Source organism: Phyllostomus hastatus, unplaced genomic scaffold (genome assembly GCF_019186645.2).
Source record: "Phyllostomus hastatus isolate PE091 unplaced genomic scaffold, TTU_PhHast_1.1 phas_contig_551, whole genome shotgun sequence".
Classification (NCBI taxonomy): domain Eukaryota; kingdom Metazoa; phylum Chordata; class Mammalia; order Chiroptera; family Phyllostomidae; genus Phyllostomus; species Phyllostomus hastatus.
In genome coordinates this window covers 5,547,041-5,566,585 of record NW_025333909.1, presented here as the reverse complement: position 1 = coordinate 5,566,585, position 19,545 = coordinate 5,547,041, and the positions used below count along the sequence as shown (strand labels likewise).

At 35.2% G+C, this 19,545-nt stretch overlaps 1 protein-coding gene across 6 annotated transcripts in view; it reads left to right on the top strand.

Moving 5' to 3' along the window:
• The window catches only part of ATRX (ATRX chromatin remodeler), a 180,794-nt gene that overhangs the window by 82,654 nt on the left and 78,595 nt on the right, over positions 1 to 19,545 (top strand). For all 6 annotated transcript variants that reach the window (XM_045847497.1, XM_045847496.1, XM_045847494.1 and 3 more), the window contains 5 exons: positions 4,829 to 4,962; positions 5,645 to 5,821; positions 11,428 to 11,521; positions 13,187 to 13,289; positions 15,495 to 15,716. In XM_045847497.1, the coding sequence (XP_045703453.1) occupies positions 4,829 to 4,962; positions 5,645 to 5,821; positions 11,428 to 11,521; positions 13,187 to 13,289; positions 15,495 to 15,716 (730 nt within the window). The remainder of the gene's footprint in view (positions 1 to 4,828; positions 4,963 to 5,644; positions 5,822 to 11,427; positions 11,522 to 13,186; positions 13,290 to 15,494; positions 15,717 to 19,545) is intronic.

Below are 19,545 nucleotides of genomic sequence, written 5' to 3'. Positions count from 1 at the left end.
AATCCACTGAGCTACGCCAGCCAGGGCTAGAACACACCTTTTAAAAAATCTTTCAAAATTAAAGTTTGAAGTAGTTCATTTATGAGTGCATATATTAGAAATCAGTGAAATATAGGTGTCCAAGAATGCGCCTACAGTATATTTCCCCAAGCACTCATTTGGACAGAAGTAGTAAGTACAGAACATAGCACTGGCATAGTAACATTAGTAACAGTTTAGGACTTGGGATCTTAGGTGCTACTCTGGTTTTTCACTAACTAGCTTTGTGGTTTTTTGGCCAAGTCATTTCCCCTCACTTAGCCTGATTCTTCATCTGTAAAATGACAGAATGGGACTCTAAGATTCCTTCTTCTAGGTCTAACGCACTTTTCTAATGGCTGTTTCTCTAAAGCTCCCTGGTGCAGGTGATCCTTGTCCTGATCATTCCTTTTTAAGAAACTCAACATTTTAAATTACTGATCTACCTACCAGCAAGAGACTGTTTACTTTCTTTTCCTGTTTGAGTGCTTCGACAACAGACATGACTCATTTTGTTTCTAGACAGGATCAGAATTACTAAAGGCTTTCTTGTCTTTCTCTCTCTCTCTCTTTTTCTGATTTCTTGTTTGTGTTTCCATTGTTGGGCCCATTCCTTATTTTACTTTTGCTTTCCTTTAGTAGGTGAAGGTGTAAGGTATAATAAGGCATTATCTTGATATTCAGTATGTGATTGAGAAGACTTAGCTTGTTTGGTTTTGGAATTCTATTTATTCTCTCATGCACCAGTTCCCATCATCGTTTGTTTGTGGGTTTTTGTCCTCCTTCCCGTATTGTTTTGCTTTCTCCCCCTCTCCCTTCCCTCCCTTTCAGGAAAATGGAGGAGTGGCTCCATTACTTCCAGCTCTGCCCAGGTTTTCCACCCCAAGAATGGCACAGCCTGTGCCTCTAGTGCTTCTGATAGAGTCATGACTGCTTTGGATACTACACCTGCCCCAAGACGTAATATTGATTGAGATTTCCGGGGCAGTACTTTGTTGCCTGGATGATTTTTCTCAGAAACGTCCTGGAAGCCTCAAGAAAGGAAACTTCAGAGCAAACAGAATCAACTAGGGATCATGACTATACATCCATCACATGCATACCAGCATGGGTCCAGCCGAGGCCTCCAAAAATGATGCTTTGCCAGCCTCAGCTGGTTCTCAAGTGATGATGTCCCTGAAGTCTGTGCCCCGTGACTCAAGAGTTAAGGTAGTGGAGTTTCCCTTAAAGCATCTCACAGAAGTCTTTGTAGATGGGACACGTCTCACCTCAACGTGTTTGCTGACTACTGAGGGTGAAGGTCAGCATCAGCCCTAGGTCCTTATACTTAAGCTCTAATTTGGAGGTGTAGATTATGTGATACTCTAGGGTTATGATACAGTGGGTTTTGGACATAGTGCACTTAAGTCACCAGTCATAATTGATGTGAGCTGATTTAGCTTTATTGTCCTTTTTACTGCTTAATATACTCATCGCTATACATGAGGTTTCCCCTTTGGTGAAAAGGTCTTAAGAGGGTGAATCTAAAACATCTTAAAGAGGTACCTGTATTTTGCTGTGTATAATACACACTCATGTTTTTGGCCCAAGCTTTCGGAAAAAAATCTTTCATTTTAATTTTGAAATTGAATTATTTATTAATTTATATTTAGAGACAAAACCGATTATCATATTCTAGGGTATTATTTTGCAAACATATATCATCGTTACTTTCTAGAGTTATACTTTTAAAGCATAAAGTAAAAGAATTAAAACATATATATATATATAGATAGATAGATAGATAGACACAGAATCAGTACTACCTATGTGTAATGCACATCCTTATTGTTCCCTCAAAAATCTGAGCAAAAAGTGCACATTATATACAGCAAAATACAGTAAATTTTAGGGAGTCTCCATTAATCTGTGTATAACTTTCAATTTGGAGAAAAATGATGATTCTCTGAATGTGTGATTTTGTTTCTGTTTCTAAAGTGGCTTTGATTGTTCTATGTATTATGATCTTCCTCAAGGTTTTTGATAAATTGTATAATTCTTCCATGTGTGGATCTCATTTCATTCTCCATAATTTATTAGTTGACATAGAATTGTATCTTATTATCTCATGTATATCCTATTTCTTAGTTGATGGCAGTTGAGCACAAGAGTATGATTTAGTTAAGTTTACATATTTTGACCTCCTATTTAGTAGACATATTTCTAGGAGTCTAGAGTTTGAAAGGGGAAAAATTATGTGGTTTCTTACAATTAACAACCAAGTTTTTATAGGTAATAGGGGATTTGAAACTTTTTTGAACCTTTAAATACAAACTGAAGTCAGGTGATTGAACTAACCTGTAGAGCAACTTAATTAATAATTGTATTTTTGTTGGCTATTGTTTTACCACTCAAATAGTGGTATAATATCTTGTAACTGCAAGTGAAATATGCTTTAGTAATTTGTAATTTAGTACCTGATGCTTTAAACTGTACATGTGCATGCTAGCACACTTCTATTTTTCCCAAAACAGTGGTTTTACCAAAATTGGCTGGAGAAAGATTTTTCTTATCTATGGCAATTGACAATGTGATGTGTATTAAAATGGTTTTAGAGAGTTTTTCAGAAACATATTTTCATTAAATTTAAAGAATCCCCTTTATTCTTTTAATTTTTAATTTTTAATTTTTATTTTTTTCATTTTAATGGTTTTATTTTACTTATTTTTAGAGAGAGGGGAAGGGAGGGAGAAAGAGAGGGAGAGTAACGTCAATGTGTGATTGTCTCTCATGTGGCCCTCCCTGGGGATCTGGCCCACTACCCAGGCACGTGCTCTGACTGGAAATACAACCAGCGACCCTTTGGTTTGCAGCCCCATTCAGTCCAATGAGCTACACCAGCCAGGGCAGACCCCCCTTTATTCTGAAACTATTTTCTAATTTGTGTACGGTGTGGTGAAATAATTCTTTATTTTATAAGATGATGAAAGTAAATGATATTTGGATTTAAATTTTCTTTAACCAAAATCAAAAGTTGGCAATCTTATATCAGTCCGCATTTTAAAAGTTTATTTTCTGCAATTCAAGTCAGAAAACCTTGGATTTTGAAGTTTAAGATCAACATTTTATACCTCAAGTCTAGTACTATTTAAACTAGAATGATCTACTCTCCTCTTTATTAAAGTGTAAATCATGGCTGAAAATTTCAGAAATGTAAACTCATCTATGGTTCCCTTTAGCACAAGGTAACTCTGTGTTCTCTTAGTATTTCTGATTCCTCTGTTAAGAAAGAGGGTACAACAGTAGTTCAGTGGATTGAGCGCCAGCCTGTGAACCAAAGCATTGCCAGTTCGATTCCCAGTCAGGGTACATGCCTGGGTTGCAGGCTATGTCCTCAGTAGGGGGTGTGCTGGAGGTAACCACACATTGATGTTTCTCTCCCACTCTTTCTCCCCCCTCTGTAAAAATAAATAAACAAAATGTTTAGAAAAAAAAAGAAAGGGGCAACCAAAAGACATACAATAAGGATTTGAAGAAGTGATTACCTATTTTGATTCTCTCTGTTTAGCTACCTTTGCTATATATCTTTGAAGGTAAATAGCAATGCACATTCTACTTTCTATACAAAACTAAGAAGACATTAACATGCATTAACATCTACTATTAAATTAATTCTTGACTGACATGTGAATGCATGTTAAAAAATACAGAGGAGTTTCAAATTCAAAAATAAGAAAAGTTCCATAGTTCCAGCCGTACATTTTTGACTGAGCTCGAGAGTTGGTCAGACTGCAGAGTAGAATTTATCCAGTAAAATTTAGTTTATGGAAAACTGTCATGCCATCTTCCTCTTGAACCTTTCTGGAAGTTGTTCCTTTGTTATTTTAATATACAAATTTGTATCTAAAGGACATCTAGATGCAGCACACCTCCTCTTGCACAGAAGTTGCATGACTGCTTTTATATTAAATACATCTTTTTTAGTGCAAACATGGACATTTATTAGGAAAATATATTTTTTAACATAAGATGACATTAAAGAAGTCCTTTCTTATGCTTTTGGCAGTTAAGTTTTAGTTAGCATATTGTTCTTTGAGGAGCATCTTGAGAAATTTGAAGAGGGGTACCACTGTTACCCGGTCTGCTTTTTTTGAAAGTGAAAACTCATTTATTATAATTTTTGTTCTTTTACTGTGTGTGTAATTAATAGCACTCATATCCCTTCTTTGCCCTAGCTTGAATATTATTAGGGCTTTCTTATTGCTTCAGTACTTAATGTTTAGTGTGTGCTTTCATTTGGTTACTAGAATTTATGAAGTACATTGAAATTTAAGGACCAAAAATATTATCCCTGAGTTTGAGGCACTGTGTCATATATATAATGAAGTAGTTTATTACACATTGATTTTCTAAGAATATGTTTTGCTGTTGCATAAATCTTCTCGCTGAGTTTTGTCTTGGAATGCCATTTGTGTGAAAAAATAAATTTACTATTGTGGGCTTCTATGATACTGTAGTTATTGGCTAATGGCAGCAGAGCGAGTATAGGCTGGAAGGTTAACAATTAGGAAGTTGAAATTGGTCAAAACAGTTAGCGGAGATGTTCTTCAGAATTTTCAGTATATTGCAGAATTACCTCGAATTGTGAAAATATCAGTGCTAAGAGCATTTTCAAAAGTTTTGGTTATTAGCTTAGGTTAAAACATGGTTTTGGTAATCTTTTATTTATAATATAAAATTTGTCTTTTTTTAAACAGAATGTTTTGTTTTTATTTTAATTTGTCACAGTTCATCTCCAAATATAATTTTTTATTCTCTTTTTACTCTGAAGAATCGCCAAGAAGATGCTTTTGGAAGAAATTAAAGCCAATCTTTCTTCTGAGGATGATGGATCTTCAGATGATGAACCAGAAGAAGGGAAAAAAAGAATTGGAAAGCATAATGAAGTAAATCCAGGAGATGAGGGTGAGCACCCCAAAGAAAAGTATAGGGTGCCCTAATTGGATTGTTTGACCAGTTCAGTCTTTAAAGACTGTGTGGCCATAGCATTTCTTAATCCATGCATTTGAAGTTTATTAAAATGTTTAAAACTTTACCACCTTTACTTTTTATGAGTATGTGATAATAATTGTGCATGTTTTGTCATGTGCTGCCTATAAGCCTATGAGTTTTAAAGCAACATATTTTTACCTCTTAAAAATCTAAAGTATGATGCCTGGCCGGGTAGCTCAGTTGTAGATTTGATCCCGGGTCAGGGCACTTACAAGATGCAACCAGTGAGTGCATCAATAAGTGAAACAACAAATTGATGTTTCTCTCTTTCTCTCTCCCTGTCTCTCATTCTTCTTCCTTCCCTCCTTCTCTCTTTCTCTTTCCCCACTTCCTCTCTCTAAAATCAATAAATAAAATTAAAAAGATTTCTTTTTAAAAATCTATAATATGTATTGATGATACTTAATCAATATTTAATAATAGTAATAGATCAGGTCTAATGGTTGAAATTGTCTGATCTCACCAGTTGTACCCAGGTACATATACAACTCTGATCTTTTCCATAAATCGTGGTAATGGTCGACAAACAATAGTTTCCTAAAATGTTTTAAAAGATAAAGTCTGAAGGTTTTACTGATTTATTTTCTTCATTTAGAAGTGAAAAATCAAGTCAATTCTGAATCAGATTCAGATTCTGAAGAATCTAAGAAGCCAAGATACAGACATAGGCTTTTGAGGCACAAACTGACTGTGAGTGATGGAGAATCTGGAGAAGAAAAAAAGACGAAGCCTAAAGACCATAAAGAAGCCAAAGGCAGGATTAGAAGGAAGGGTAAGGCATTTTAATTTTGACTGTAAGGAACTTCCTGGTTTTATCAAGTAATCAAAGTAACACAATTTAAGTATATCATCTCCAACAATTGACCACCTATATTAAATGAGTATCAGCATAGTGGCAACAACTATCCTCTTACATGAGAGTGAAATAAAGAATGCAGACTGGCAAGAGGACCTAGATACTTGATAGATGATGCATATAATATTTTTAACCTTTAGTAATCATACATTTACTTTAAAAAGATAAATAAATATGACAACAAATAAAATATATTAAAGGCTATGTAGAAAATATATGATTGCCTATAACTGCAGGAAGAAATAATGCTTTCCTAAGAAAAGATAGAAGATGCAGTTAGTTTGGGTCAATTTATGCAAGCTTATATGCAAAACTTATATGTAGTCACATTAAATTTTTATTACATTAAAAATCTGAATCCTTCTGCATTGAGGGCTTACATGTTTTAAAAGCATCTCTTACATGATTCTGATAAGTAGCCAGGTTTGGCAGTCATTGGTTTAGTATGAATTATTGACATTAATATTATAAGAAATTACAACACCATGAAAGACGTCTTGTACAGCAGAAGTATTGTATAGTGTAGCACAAAGGAGGATTTCTTTAGCTTCTTGGCGGGTGGAGGTTATCCCCAGAGAAGACTTCATAAAGATGAGGAAGTTCACCTAAGATACCAAGTTATAAATGGGGAGCAGGTAGATATGTGGTGAAGATTTCTAATACAAGCAGGGGAAAATGTTAAGAGCTTGTGCAAAGTGTTTGGTAAATGGTGGAGGGGATACAGTTAGTATGGTGGGGCTGGACAATAAGAGGGAGTAGGGAAAGGAAGAATAGAAAATGAGGCTGGGCCAGTACCACAGGCCAGATCTTGGAGACCATGTAAGCCTGTGTGTTTCTCATACCAGAGTATTTGGCAGTGGACCCATAGGTACATGAGGCTGTAGAATAAAACACGGGACACCTGTTTAGTTTGTTCTTTTTACCTGAGAGTTGGGGAGAACATTCTTATATCAGATAACCACATGTATATCGAACAATTAACTGTTAAATTTCCCTGAGAATTTTGGCTAACAAAAAGTTCGGGAGAAAGTTTTTTGCTTCTTAGGGGCACATTGTGAACACTACTACCCAACTCTTAGGCCAGGTGAACTCTTTGCCACTAGGAATAGGAAAGCATTTTTGGAAGTGACTGAGAAGTACAATAGGCTGTACAGGTTGGAGAGCCATTGAAAGGACTTTAAATTTTTTTGAAAATATTTTATTTAGTTAGTTTTTTAGAGAGGGAAGGGAGAGAGAGAGAGAGAGAGAGAGAGAAACATCAATGTGCAGTTGCTGGGGGTTGTGGCCTGCAACCTTAGGCATGTGCCCTGCCTGGGAATCGAACCTGCGACACTGGTTTGCAGCCCGTGCTCAATCCACTGAGCCACACCAGCCAGGGCTAAATTTTTTTTAAATTTAAACAAGTATGTCATTAGTTTTCATATCATAGCTGTGTTGAGATATAATCAACGAACGGTACAATTTACTTATTTATAGTTTTACAGTGTATAATTTAGTTACTTTAGTATAAAGAGGAGGCTACCACGTGAAAATTTTTATTTGAGGCATACTGTATACTGCATTTTGTCATGTATAATGTGCTCCCATGTATAATGCACACCCATGTTTTTGGCCCAAATTTTCAGGAAAAAAAAAATTTCATTTTAATTTATTAATTCAATTATTTGTTTATTTTATTTAGAAACAAAACCAGTTATCATATTCGAGGGTATTATTTTGCATATGGATATCGTTATTGCTTTCTAGAGTTACCCTTTTCATGCATAAGCATAAACAAAAGAATTAAAAGCATTTCTATAGATAGGTTTCTGTAGTAATTAGTGCTACTCACATACAATGCACATCCTTATTTTTCCATCAAAAATTTGGACACAAAGTACTCATTATACATAGCAAAATTATGGTATACAGAAACTGCACATTTCATAAATTGACAGCTTAAACACATTTGGCACCTAGATAAAGGCGTAGAGGAACATTCATTACTCAAGAATCACAACCTCAGCACAACCCACTGAAGAATGTAAGAAGATCAGACTAGTTGCCTGGTATTCCTTGAGACTGAAGGCTTTGAATCTGTTTGAGGCGGGCGGGCGGGATGTTGCTATGGTTGATGCCAAATGAAGAAGAAGAAAAAGACTTGAGTTATATAGGAGGTTGAATTGTTATTAGCTGATATTAAAAATAAAAGTCTAAGATGACTGTCAGGTCTTTGAGGTTATCATGGTATATTTTTAAAACCTTACAAATAGTTGAGATTACATAGTGGATCTCTGTAATGTTGTGCAAATGGAGGGCTAAACAAAAAAATCTTGGAATGCCAAACATTTAAAGATCTTTAAGCAATAGTTACCCATTACAGAAGCAAAGGATGAGGTCCCCCTCAACATACATAGATACTTAATATGTCGTGAACATTTCCATGTTAATAAATAAATAATAGTACATCCTTTTGTGAATCCTTATCTCATAAATTTCTTTGCAGCAAGTTAAATAAATTAAAAGGAGAATTACTGATTTTGCCTCAGAGGTTCAGTTAGGAAAGAGTCCTTTAGTGGGCACAATTACATTTGAAATGATGTATTAAAACCCAGCTTTTCTGTGACTTACGTTTTTACGGTCTTCTCTGGGTAATTTATTAGCCTAGTGGTTTTTGTTTGTTGTGTTTTTTTTCATGTGTGTGTAAGAGGGAGAGAATTAAAATCCCATCAGTTATGTTTTCAATATGTATTATGATTGTACTGGTTGATACTGTACTTGAAATTGAATGGTTTTCCAAGTTTTGCATACTCTTGTGTCCCTCTATTGTCTGGAAACTTCAGTTGGGTGATAGGGAGAATTTAAAAGACAATAGCTTACTTATTAAATCAAGTACAGCATACAAAATTTAATTTTCACCTAAATTTGCAAAAGTTCTATAAGCTATTTTGGTGATAATTTAAAAAATGTAATCATTGCCTTTATATTAGATGATATTAAATTAATGTTATTTTTCTCAAGTGGTATTTAGTCATGTACAGAGAGAGATAAAGCAAGTGTGAATTCTTAACAATAAGTAGATTTAGGAGAAGGGATACAGGTGTTCATTCAACAGTTCTCAAATTCTTGGTAGGTTTGAAAGTTTCAAAATAATGTTTGATGAGAACTTAATAGTAGGTTTAAAGTTATACTTAATCTCAAAATTGTGTTTGCATGCATGTGGACACATGTTCTCCCAAAATTCCCAGTTGCTTAGTAGGTCTTTTTTATTGTTTTTTTTTTTCTGGTTTGTTTTTTTACTGTGGCAAAACATTCGTAACAAAATTTTAACCATTTTAATCCTTTTAAATATAAAATTCAGTGGCATTAAGTATTTTCACATTGTTGTGCAGCTATTAACATCTGTCTCCAGAACTTTTCATCACATGAAAACTATTTCCCTCTGCTCCCACAGCAATTCTTTATAATATTTATGTTTGCCCATTTTTTTTTTTTTGATAGAACAGAACTTTCATTTTGATCTCAGGTCATGGTGAATCTTGTCAAAAATTTTTATTTTGAGATACTTCTCGATTTACAGAAATGTTGCGAAAATGGTACCAAGTTCCCACATACATTGGAGTGAGCTTCTCTAACACCTTATATGTATTCCATAGTATAGTAATCAAAGACAAGAAATGAACAGTGATCGACACATTACTATTAACTAAACCCAGTGTTGGCAAATTACACCAGTAGGCTAAATGTGACCATCTGCCTATTTTTATGAATAAAGTTGTATTACCACACAGTCATACTTACTTACTGCTATTATGTATTTATAAAGGCAAAGTTGGGTAAAGATGAGTAGTTGCAACAGAGACCATACAGCCTACAAAATGGAAAATATTTACCATCATACTTTTTACATAAAATGTTTTCTGACTTCTGAAATAAAACAGATCTTTGTCCATTAATGTCATTTTTTGTGTGTCAAAATCCAATATAGGACATTCAGTTGTAATGTTGTCTCCAAACTGTGACAGTTCCTCTGTCTTTTCTTTCATGACCTTTACACTTTTGAAGAATATTGATCAGTTATATTCTAGACTGTCCCTCTGCGTGTATTTGTTTAATATCTTTCCATGATTAGATTGAGCTTAGGCATTTTGGTATGAATACCACAAAATGATAAATAGAATCTTCATTGTATCATACCAGGTATATGATGACAATATGTCTTAGTACTGGTAATGTTAAACTTAATTACTTGGTTAAATTGGTGTCTGCTGGGGTTTTCCATTGTAAAAAATATTTTTCTATTGATATTTAATGAGTATCTTGTAGGGAAATACTTAAAAAATATGTAAATCTTCTGTTTCTCATGCTAAGCCCATTAATTTTAGCATCCTTCCTGCCTGGAGCAGTTGTTACTGTGATGTTTATCTAGTGGTGGTTTTCTGTTTCTTTCATTTCTTCTACATTTAATAATTTTAAGGAAAAGCTGTCTATTTTCACCTATTTTTATCCCATTATTTATAGTAATATGGACTTACAGATACTTATTTTACTCTATGGGTTATAATCCAGTGGTTCATTTTGTTGCTCAAATTGTTTCAGGTTTGGCTCATGGGGAGGTCCTTCCAGTTGGATCGTGTGTCCTTTGAATGCGCCTCCATCACTTTCTGAACACTCTTTCTGGCATCGCATGATATTCCAGACTCATCTTGTGTTTTCCCTGCTTGGCTTCCTATAGCCAGAAAAATGGGGTTTCTCTTGGCATTTTAGATGCCTGTGTCATAGTGGCAATTTTGATGAAGAAAAATAAAATCCTGGAGAGAAAAAATCAGGGATTTCCCTTATATTCTTGCGACGTGCAAGGCTGAGCTTCTATTTCCCAGTACTGTGGCTGGAAATGGGGTTCTCCCCGAGTTCCGCCATAAATGGCGTTCTCTGTGTAGTTTTGGATTTAGCCTGCCTCCTTTCTCAAAAGCAGGAAAGGAAAGAGGGGAAATATACTCAACAGCCATCTCCCAAACCTCCAGTTTTATAGGGACTATGGTTCAAGTTTTTACTTCAGTCCCCAGTCTGTCTGCTGTTGCTTTCTTTTCCGAGTTCTTAGGTCATTTCTTTATCTTATCCATAGTTTTTAGTTCACATAAATGACAGAAAGTCTGTAATTACTCTTACTCCATCATGATAGCCTATTTTGCTTGTTTTGAATAACCAGAATTATTTTATTTTACTTCATTTACCTTTGATAATTATGGATATGTCTATTTCATTGACAGGTAAATTCTTATAAAATTCATATGCAGTTAATACTTATTTCAGTGTAGAACCATAGATTTATAATCACAGTTGGGCTGCTTCTCAATTATTTTTATAAATACCATGTGAACCATTTATTGCTCTAATCTGGATGATGTAGTACCCATTAATATATATATTACAGACATTCCCATGGTGATCTAAGTTGTAATGGCAGTAAGTTCTCGACAAACTAAGTGAATTACATTTGTATTGGAAAGTATTTAACAACTTCATATGTTTCCTTCTTCAAGTGAGCAGCGAAGAATCTGAAGATTCAGATTTTCTGGAATCAGGAGTTAGTGAAGAAGTTAGTGAATCTGAAGATGAGCAAAGGCCCAGAACAAGGTAAGTATTATATTGGTTTTTTTCAAAAATTTTAAGAATTAATCTGAATAACCATGTTTAAATTATTTGTAGAAAGTTTGCTATTACTAATATTTAATATTTTGATTTGAACCTAATTGTTAAAATTATTAGTTTTTTTTAATTAATTAATTTTTTTTTTTTAGAGAGGGAAGGGAGGGAGATAGAGAGAGAGAGAGAGAAACATCAATGTGCGGTTGCTGGGGGTTCTGGCCTGCAACCCAGGCATGTACCCTGGCTGGGAATCGAACCTGGGACACTTTGGTTCCCAGCCCACGCTCAATCCACTGAGCTACGCCAGCCGGGAAAATTATTAGTTTTAAAAAGGGTGTATATAAACATGTGTAATTGAATTATGTGTTTTAAATGAGGTGAACTTTCAGTGTGCAAAAATACTTTTTTTTAATCCTCACCTGAGGATATGCTTATTGCTTTTAGAGGGGGGCTGTGAGGGAGAGAGGGAGGGAGAGAGAGGGAGGGAGGGAGGGAGGGAGAGAGAGGGAGGGAGGGAGGGAGGGAGGGAGGGAGGGAGGGAGGGAGGAAGAGGGAGAAACATTGTTGTGAGAAACATCCATTGGCTGCCTCCCATATGTGCCCTGGTTGTTGTGGGGAAAAGTTATAGTGTAATAGATAAGAGACTCTAGACAAACTACCTCAGTCCAACTCCTGGCATTACTATTTTCTGTTTGTAGGAAGGAATACCTTGTGCTTTAGTTTCCTCATCTGTAAAATGGGGGATTATAAAATAGCACTTACCTTACTGATTATTGTGGGCAGAAAATCAGATTTTTTTAAAAGGGCTTATAATAGTGCTTACTTGGCAAATAGTAAGTGCTCCATGAATGCTATTTACTGGTCTTACTGGTACTACTAGTATTACAAGAATTAAGATGTGTTTGTTCTCTTGATATATAAAGCCACTGATCTAGATTACAGTTGTTTAAAATTCTGCTTTGTAGCATAGTGTTATAGGATAATGCTAACCAATCTAAGAATTTTTAAATATCTTTCAGAATAATGATCCTTCTATGATTTATTAAATGGTCAGTCTGTGTATGTGTATGTCTACAGAGGGATCTACATTCATAAAATTTTAAAAAATATTTTATTTATTTATTTTTAGAGAGAGGGGAAGGGAAGGAGAAAGAGAGGGATAGAAACATCAGTGTGTGGTTGACTCTCACGCGCCCCCTACTGGGGACCTGGCCCGCAACCCAGGCGTGTGCTCTGACTGGGAATTGAACCAGTAGCCCTTTGGTTCGCAGGCCAGTGCTCAATCCACTGAGCCACACCAGTCAGGGCTGAAAGTTTTTTACTTTTTTAAAAATTTAAATAAGGTGATAGTAAGAAAACAGTATCCAATTTTTATAATCTGTATTTTTTAGAAATATTGAATATTTTATGTGTGTAATTCATCCATCTTATTACTCATATACCAGATCTCTCCTGTGAATAACTTAAGATGTTGATCACTGGATAAGAACTGAGGGCTATTATTCTTGAACCTAGTGAAGTTATTTTGCTTTTTGCTTTATTTTGTCATTTTCAGGAATGTACCCAAAGGTAAGCAGTTCTGAAATAATAGATAATTCTTTTAAAGAAAGTCTTCATGAAGTATTGTATTTTGCATTTTTAAATGTTCCTTAGGTCTGCAAAGAAAGCAGAATTGGAAGAAAATCAGCGGAGTTATAAACAGAAGAAGAAAAGGCGACGCATTAAGGTTCAAGAAGATTCATCCAGTGAAAACAAGGTAATAATGACATTTACCATTGCTTGAATTGTAACTGGTCCAGTAGACTGTGTAAGTGTTATTATCTCTTCTGCATTTCATTTGTTTGTCAAATTTTATTGGTTTATTTCCTTCTTTTTATACTTTTGTAAAAGGATTAACTTATTAAATGCATAGGTACGCAGAAGTATTTATTTTGACATCAATTTTTTGTTTCTTAACTAAATCTCATTGAAATTTTAAGCTATTATAATTTATTATTTCACATTCTGAGGGGTATAGAATTGATGTGAATGGTTTTACTTTTTAAAAAAATTTTAATTGTTGTTCCAGTATAGTTTTCTGTCTTTTACTCCCATTCCTGCCCACCCCCCAGTCCTCCCCACTTCCCTCCCATTTCCACCACCCCGAATTGTTTCACTTTTTAAAGACATAAAATATTTTATCCTGAATTATTAATCACAAGGAATAAATTTCTTTTAGCAGTGAAGTTAGCCAATTTGAGTTCCTTGTATGTAAATAGAATTACTTAAAGTCCATGTTCTCTATAATATGTTTATTATGTCAACAGTATTCTCTTTTGGGATGATTCATTCTTTTTAAAACAAGGCTTTTTAACCATTTTTTAAACTAAATTTGTTTGTTTTTATAGATGAAGTTTCCTTTTTTTTTAGGATTTTATTTATTTATTTTTAGAGAGGGAAAGGAGGGAGAGAGAGAGAGAGACATCAATGTGCGGTTGCTGGGGGCTGTGACCTGCAACCCAGGCATGTGCCCTGACTGGGAACCGAACCTGCGATGCTTTGGTTCGCAGCCCGCGCTCAATCTACTGAGCTATGCCAGCCAGGGCCCTTTTAACCATTTTTAAGTGTACAATTCAGTGGCCTTAATTACCTTCAGAATTGTACACTGTGTACCTATTGAATAATAACTCCTCATTCCTGACTACCTCTGGTCCATCATAACCTCTGTTCTATATTGTCTGTGAGTATAACTATTTTTAGGTAGCTCATATAAGTATAGTCATACAATATTTGTCCTTTGGTGTCTGGCTTATGGTCATTGACATGATTTCAGGGTTCATTCATGTTGTATAATGTATCATAATTTACTCTCTTTTTAAGGCTAGAAAGTATTCCTTTGTATGTATATGACACACATTGTGTTTGATGGGCATTTGGGTTGTGTCCATGTCGGGCTGTTTTGAATAATGCTGTTATTAATGTGGACGTGCAGATTTGTGTTTGAGTCCATGCTTTTGATTCTTTTTTAAAAAAGATTTTATTTACTTATTTTTATAGGGAGGGGAAGGGAGGGAGAAAGAGAGGGAGAGCAACATCATTGTGTGGTTGCCTCTTGCGTGCCCCCTACTGGGGATCTGGCTGCAACCCAGGCATGTGCCCTGACTGGGAATGGAACCAGTAGCCCTTTGGTTCGCAGGCTGGTGCTCAATCCACTGAGTCACCCCAGCCAGGGCTCATGCTTTTGACTCTTTTGACTATAGTCCGAGAAGTGGAATGGCCAGGTAATGCAGTAATTAATGTATTTAACTTTTTGAGGAACTGTCACACTGTTTTCCTAATGCACGAGGCTTCAAATTTCTCAACATCCTCATCAATGCTTGTTATTTTCTGTATTTTTTAAAATAGCCATCATAATAGTATTTCATTTGTGGTTTCAATTTAAATTTTCCTAATGATAAGTAATGTTGCGTATCTCTTCATGTGCTTACTGAACATTTCTAGATGTTCCTTAGAGAAGAGTCTGCCAGGCCCTTGCCTCCTCTTTTGGGATTATTTGTGTTTTAATACTTTGCTTTTTAAAAAAAATCCTCATCGGAGAAAATGCTCATTGATTTTAGAGAGAGGAGATTCAAGGGAAATTGAGAGGGACAGAAACATTGATGTGAGAGAAAAAGATTGATGCGAGAAACATTGATCAGTTGTCTCTTACATGTGTCATGAGTGGGGACCAAACCTGCAACTCGGTCCTATTCCTTGACTGGAAATCGAGCCCACTGTCTTTTTGGTTCAGAGGTTGATAGATACTCCAACTAACTAAGCCACACCAGCGAGGGCTTAATAATGTTCTTTATTGCAAAGTATAATTCTGAAGTTTTTCGGTCTGGTTTGCTCCACCTTTTCTTGATTTATTATTTATGTGAATATGAATTGGGTAAATTAGGTAATTTTGTTGTATTTACCTTTGATCATTTAATTTTCATAGAGTAATTCTGAAGAAGGAGATAAAGAAGACGATGAAGAGGAAGAGGAAGAAGAAGAAGATGAAAATGATGATTCCAAGTCTCCTGGAAAAGGCAGAAAGAAAATTCGAAAGATTCTTAAAGATGATAAATTAAGAACCGAAACACAAAATGCTCTTAAGGAAGAGGAGGAGAGGCGAAAACGCATTGCTGAGAGGGAGCGTGAGCGAGAGAAGCTGAGAGAGGTAAACCAGTTTTTATTTATGATTTCTTTTGAACATGTGACTGTCACAGGCTCATAGATATATTTCAGTATTACAGGAATAGACTGTTGTAAATCATCCACAGATTTTTAATGACAGTTGCTTTTTGTGTATTAGCAGTGTTTTGTTGAACTTAAAAATTTTCATTAGGCTGTACTAGTATAATTAGGTACATGGGAAGAGTTGATATTCTTGAGTGATGACCAACGTGCTTATGTTGTATCTGAGGTAGAAAAATGTTTAAATAAACTTTTCAGTGGAAAAATTTTCAATCACATGTACAGATGGAGAGAAGAATTTGAGAAATATCTTTGTACCCATTACCCAGCCTCAACAGTTACCGACAGATGGCCAGGCTTCTTTCATCTATTCTCTCGCCTCAGGTTATTTTGTTGGAAGTCTTAGGAATCAGATTCTCTCTGTATCTAATTTAGAATATATTGTGAAATGATAAAAATCGTTTAAACATTACTACAATATCATGGAATTACTGCAGTAATTCCACAGTACCCAATATCTAGTTATTTAAAATTCCTTTATTTTCCTCAAAAACTCTAATGGTTTCTAAAAAATACTTGGTATGAACCAAAATCCTAAGAAGGTCTTAGTGCATATCCTGTTCCATTTGAATGCTTTGTCTCTTAAGTCTATTTTAACCTCAAGTTTTCCTTATAGTATATTTGTTTGGGAAGCCAGATTACTTGTATGGAGTGTCCTGTATTCTGAGTTTTGCTGGTTGCATCCCTGTGCTGTATCTTCTTTGGCTCTTGGATGTCCTATCAAGTGTTAGTTGTGTATAGAGGCCTGATCAGATTTACATTCATTTTGTTTTTAGCCAAAATACTCTTGGGTGGTGATATATACTTCCTTTTGCATTCCAATTAGAGGTACTTTAAATCTAGTCTGTTTTTGTGATGTTAATTTTGTTTTAAAATTTTAAATAATTTGGTGAGTAGACTTTAAAATCCTACATTATTATAATTTTGTTATTCTGAGTCCTACCGGTATATGTACTGTACTTGTGTTTCACATAATCATAGTCACTGTGTGTGGCATATGCTATATTTTCCTCTCCCTTTTATTTCAGGCAATTTAAATATGCAGCATCATATTCCATGTACTTTTAACTGGTTTATCATGTTTATTTTCTAATTAAACATTTATGTTTATTAAATTGAATATGCAGGGATGGGCAAATTAGATTTACCATTGTAATACAAATAGATAATTAATAATTAGTTAATGCAATATAAGAATAAACAGTGTGTTTCATGTAATCACAACTATAAACCTACTTTTTCCCACCCTGCTTAGTTCAACCCATACATTACAGTAAAGCTATATTGAAAAAAATAACAATTTTCTGTTGTGCCTGGATTCTACTCAGAGGAAACAGCCCTCAGTTCTTTGCTTTTACCTTTATGCTTCTGTTTACTATGCTCATGCCATTTCTTTATTTCTCATTGCATTATTAGGGAGTTGTGGAATTAGCTCTCGTTTACTACACACTGAAGACAGAGTTTCCTTTTCCCATTCTCTCAGCATGCTTATATCACAGTTCTGGTTAAATCATTAGTCAGTGTTCACATGACTATAACGACGTAAATATTCACAGGGTGGCTACACAGTGCGTATTTCATGTGTATCTCATACACACACCTATGTATGTATACATCCGCATCATGTATAGTGATTACATTCTTTTGTATTTACTTTTTTGTTTGCATTTCTTAGACTTAATAATGTTTTGTTTTGTTTTTCTGTATATTTACTATGAATTCATTTTCCCTCTTTCCAGCAAAAGTCTGTATATGTTGCTGGTTTTGAATGGTCTAAATTCCAAAAGTCTCATCTCAGCTTTGTCTTTGGGCCTCAGGTGGGCAATTTTACGTCTCCAACTATAATGTCTACACCTGGTGCCTGTGGCTTTATAGTTGTCCCTTTGGGAAGTGACCCAAATCCAGCAGCCCTCCTTGTAGGTTTTGATTCTCTCAGGAATTGGTGTCCTTTCGGTGCCTGCTCTCCAGTGTCTGAAAATGTTTGTTTCATATATTCTATCTACTTCTGTAATTGATTACAGCAGGATGGTAAATTTGCCTCTTACGACAAAATCACTACCGCAATGCATCATTTTATAATGGTTCTTTATCTCCATCAGCAGAAATTGGGCTCGACTTCTTTAATGTGTTTGTTAAATGTTTTTTTTTTTCCATTTTTTTCTATTATCAATTCAGATGTAGGGTACATTTCATGTCATTATTAATTCTTTACTATAGCTTAGTTTATCATTTTCCTAAGTTCTCCTATTTCATTGCCATCTATTTTTATTAGTTACATAAACTGTCTTTATAGCTTGAGTACATAAACACATCTACTTAGTAATAATAAGTGGGCAATTTCTTTATAAATTATCTCCTACATTCGGGGGGGAGGATTCACTAATCTCTAATCTTGAAGACGGCACTTAAATCATCTAAATCACTAATAAACATATGCTTCCAAAGTCTTAGTTAAAGCTTTGTGTATTAGTTTTTATTGCTGCATTAAGAAATTATCACAAACTTTGCCTCTTATGACAAAATCACTACCTCACAGTTATATAAGTCATGAACTTGAGAATGGCTTAGCCGAGTGTAGTTCTACTGAGTCATTGCCCCGTTTCACCAAGCTGAAATTAAGGTGTTAGCCAGACCTGCAGTGTTCATCTAAGAGTTTCTGTATTTTTTTTTTTTTGTCCCAGCTTACTTGTTAGCAGAATATGGTTTGATCATCTTTGAGACCAGGGAGAGAGTTTCTCTTACACATCAGTCTTTTAAATGACTTGGTCCACCCAGGAGAATCCCTTTGGATTACATCAAACCCAATGGATTATTAACCCAATTACGGGGATGATATCCCATCATATTTACAGACCTCAGCCACACTCGGAAAGATAGGGTTATATAGGGTGTTTACCCCAGAGGGTGGCAACATAGGGGTTGGTTTAGGATTCTACCTACCACACCCTCAAAACAAGATAAGACATTCGGGGTATTTTCCATTTTTGACTAATGGCTTTGCCACTGTGATATGAAGCTGGGGCACATCTAAGCTAGGACACAATGAAAATTTAATGAGTGCTTAGTCTATGTCAGATACTTTGCATACATTGCCTTATTTAATTTCCACAACAGCCTGCGAGGGCTGTTTATAATCTTTCCCATTTTACAGATGGAGAAATACTGAAGCTAAGAGAGTATAAGTAACTTATTGATACAGAGTTTGGATCTAAATGGTCTGTGCTATATATACTCTCCCACACTCTCTCCTAGTATTAATCTGGATTTGTATATATTATTCATAGCTTTATATAAGTGCAGTATCTAGTCAGGTAATCTTTTACAAATCTGTGGGTTATTTTTATTTTTTTTAAATATTTTATTTATTTATTTTTAGAGAGGAAGAGAGGGAGAGAAACATCAGTGAGTGGTTTCTTCTCACACACCCCCTCATGGGGACCTGGTCTGCAACCCAGGCATGTGCCCTGATTGGGAGTTGAACCAGTGACCCTTTGGTTCTCAGGCTGGCACTCAGTCCACTGAGCCATATCAGCTAGGGCTGTATTTCCTTCATTAAAGTAATATTGCAAGTGGTTAAGAGCCCACTCTAGAGCCCAACCTTCTGGGTATAAATCTCAGTGTTGTTGTACTTAATAGGTGTTTTTTTTCTCCCCGCCCCTACCTCAGTTTTGTTTTTTTTTTTAAGATTTTATTTATTTTTTGGAGAGGGGAGAGAGAGAGAGAGAGAGAGAGAGAGAGAGAGAGAGAGAGAG